This window comes from Gavialis gangeticus, unplaced genomic scaffold, assembly GCF_001723915.1.
Source record: "Gavialis gangeticus isolate Ggan-Ray unplaced genomic scaffold, GavGan_comp1, whole genome shotgun sequence".
In the NCBI taxonomy this organism is placed as follows: Eukaryota; Metazoa; Chordata; order Crocodylia; family Gavialidae; genus Gavialis; species Gavialis gangeticus.
This window is the reverse complement of record NW_017729033.1, coordinates 22381209-22383050: the sequence shown is the minus strand read 5'-3', so window position 1 is coordinate 22383050 and position 1842 is coordinate 22381209. Positions and strand designations below refer to the sequence as shown.

Genomic DNA, 1842 nt, shown 5'->3' with positions numbered 1-1842 from the left:
TCCTTTTTGCCCCCAGACTTGGGGAAGTGCCCCAAGTGTCTGTATTGGGTCGAGTACCCGTAGGACTATTAGGCCTGTGTTTCCCCGAGGACACAGGGCCAAGACAGTCCACTCTCGGGGTGGTGGCGGCACGTTACCCCCAGACTAGCGAGTGTGCTCCAGGAGAGGGGTCGGCCGGGCATAAGGCGCCCCAGGGAGGCATTCGGAGCCTGGAAGGTGGTCAGGCGCAGGGAGGTGGGTGGCTTAACACAGGAGCACCCCCTACTGGCCTGCCTCACATGGTGGAAATAGCAGTGGGATACGAATACCCAGTTGTGTTCCTGAGGTGGGATCTCTACACCCGCCACAGAAGCCATTTTCTTTTGGAATGTGTATGTGTTGCAAGAACCTAGTCATTATTAGGAATATAGCACATTTTCAATGGCACTATTTGCACTTAGCCCCACACTTAATATTAAATAATGCTTATGATATGGACAGTCATACCACACACTACCTGTGTATCGTGCAGCATGGCATTCAATTTGGCCATTAATGCACATGCACTGCTCCACTGCTCCTCGGTGGACTCTTGCCCAGCTTTCGCCAAGGTCAAAGTACTCATAGAGACTCTCATCAAAACATTTCCCTAAAAAAAAAATTTAAAAAGAAAAGATTTTGAAGGTTAGTCAGTACAAAGAATGATTCCAAATGATTCAATTTTCCTTTTTCTTGAAGAGCCCTGCTCCTGGCATGTGCTTATCAAACAATTTGGCTTTAACCTTTGTGATGCAAATACTTGGGCATTACAGAGAAGCACACTATAGGAATTACAGAATAAATTAAAGAATAAATTAAAAATAAAAAAAATATTGCTTGGGCCAGATGACTTTTCCCTACATATCTTATATCGTCTGACCATCACAGTGACACCTTGCTGCAGACCCTACTCACAAGGAAAAAAAGTGAGAAATATAATTTATCCCACTTGTATGCATTGTTCATAGGTGTTGATTAGGTGTGATGGAGCCAGCTACTCTTAGACATTGCAGCAAGCCTAGCCTCAGTAAGCAGTAACAATACCGCCAGCACAGGGGTGGGAAAAATACAGCTTGTGGGCCAGATCCAGCCCCCCAGGCCATTCTATCCAGCCTTCAGAGCCTCTAAAAATTTGATAAAATTAATTTTTATCTGTCCTTGGCTGCCTGTCAAAGATGACAGACAGACAGCAGCAGCAGGGCACAGGAGGAGCTGGTAGTAGGACCCAGCAGCTGAGCAGCAAGGCCTGCCTGGCTCCACCCTATCCCCACCATCCTCCCCTCCCCCAGCCCCCATCCAGAAGCCTCTGTGGCTTCTGATGTCATGACCCTGGAGCTGTTCCCCATCCTTCCTCCATCTGAAAATAAGATAAGATCAGTAAGTAAGATAAATAAGATAAGATCAGAGAGAAGGGGGGAGGGGAAACAGCTGCAAACCACCCAGCAGCTGGAAGCCCCATGGTGCTAGCCTGGCCCAGGACTAGCCTGGGCTGGGCTGGAGCCAGAGCAGGAAACAGTGGGTGGGGGGCTGCAGCATGTGGCAGCAGTGAGGGTGCATGGGAAGCAGTGGCAATGCAGGGAGTAGTGAGGAGACCAGTGGGGGCTGCAAGAAGTGGCAGCAATGGGGGAAATGGTGAGGGCTGCAGTAAGCAGCAGCAGCCCTGGGAAGCAGCAATGGCAGTGGGAAGTGGCAGCAGTGGCACTGGCAGGCAGGCATATGGGAGGGAAAATAGGGAAACAATGGGGGACTGGTGGTTGTAAGTGGGAGCGTGGATCCCGTGCAGTCCACCCCACCCCACCCACCATAACCCCACACCCTCCCACA

At 50.2% G+C, this 1842-nt stretch overlaps 1 protein-coding gene across 1 annotated transcript in view; it reads right to left on the bottom strand.

Annotated features, from left to right (window-relative positions):
• Positions 1–1842, bottom strand: part of HGFAC (HGF activator) — a 120752-nt gene that overhangs the window by 85243 nt on the left and 33667 nt on the right. Inside the window, exon 6 of the mRNA XM_019526605.1 lies at positions 497–628. Within this exon, the coding sequence (XP_019382150.1) occupies positions 497–628 (132 nt within the window). The remainder of the gene's footprint in view (positions 1–496; positions 629–1842) is intronic.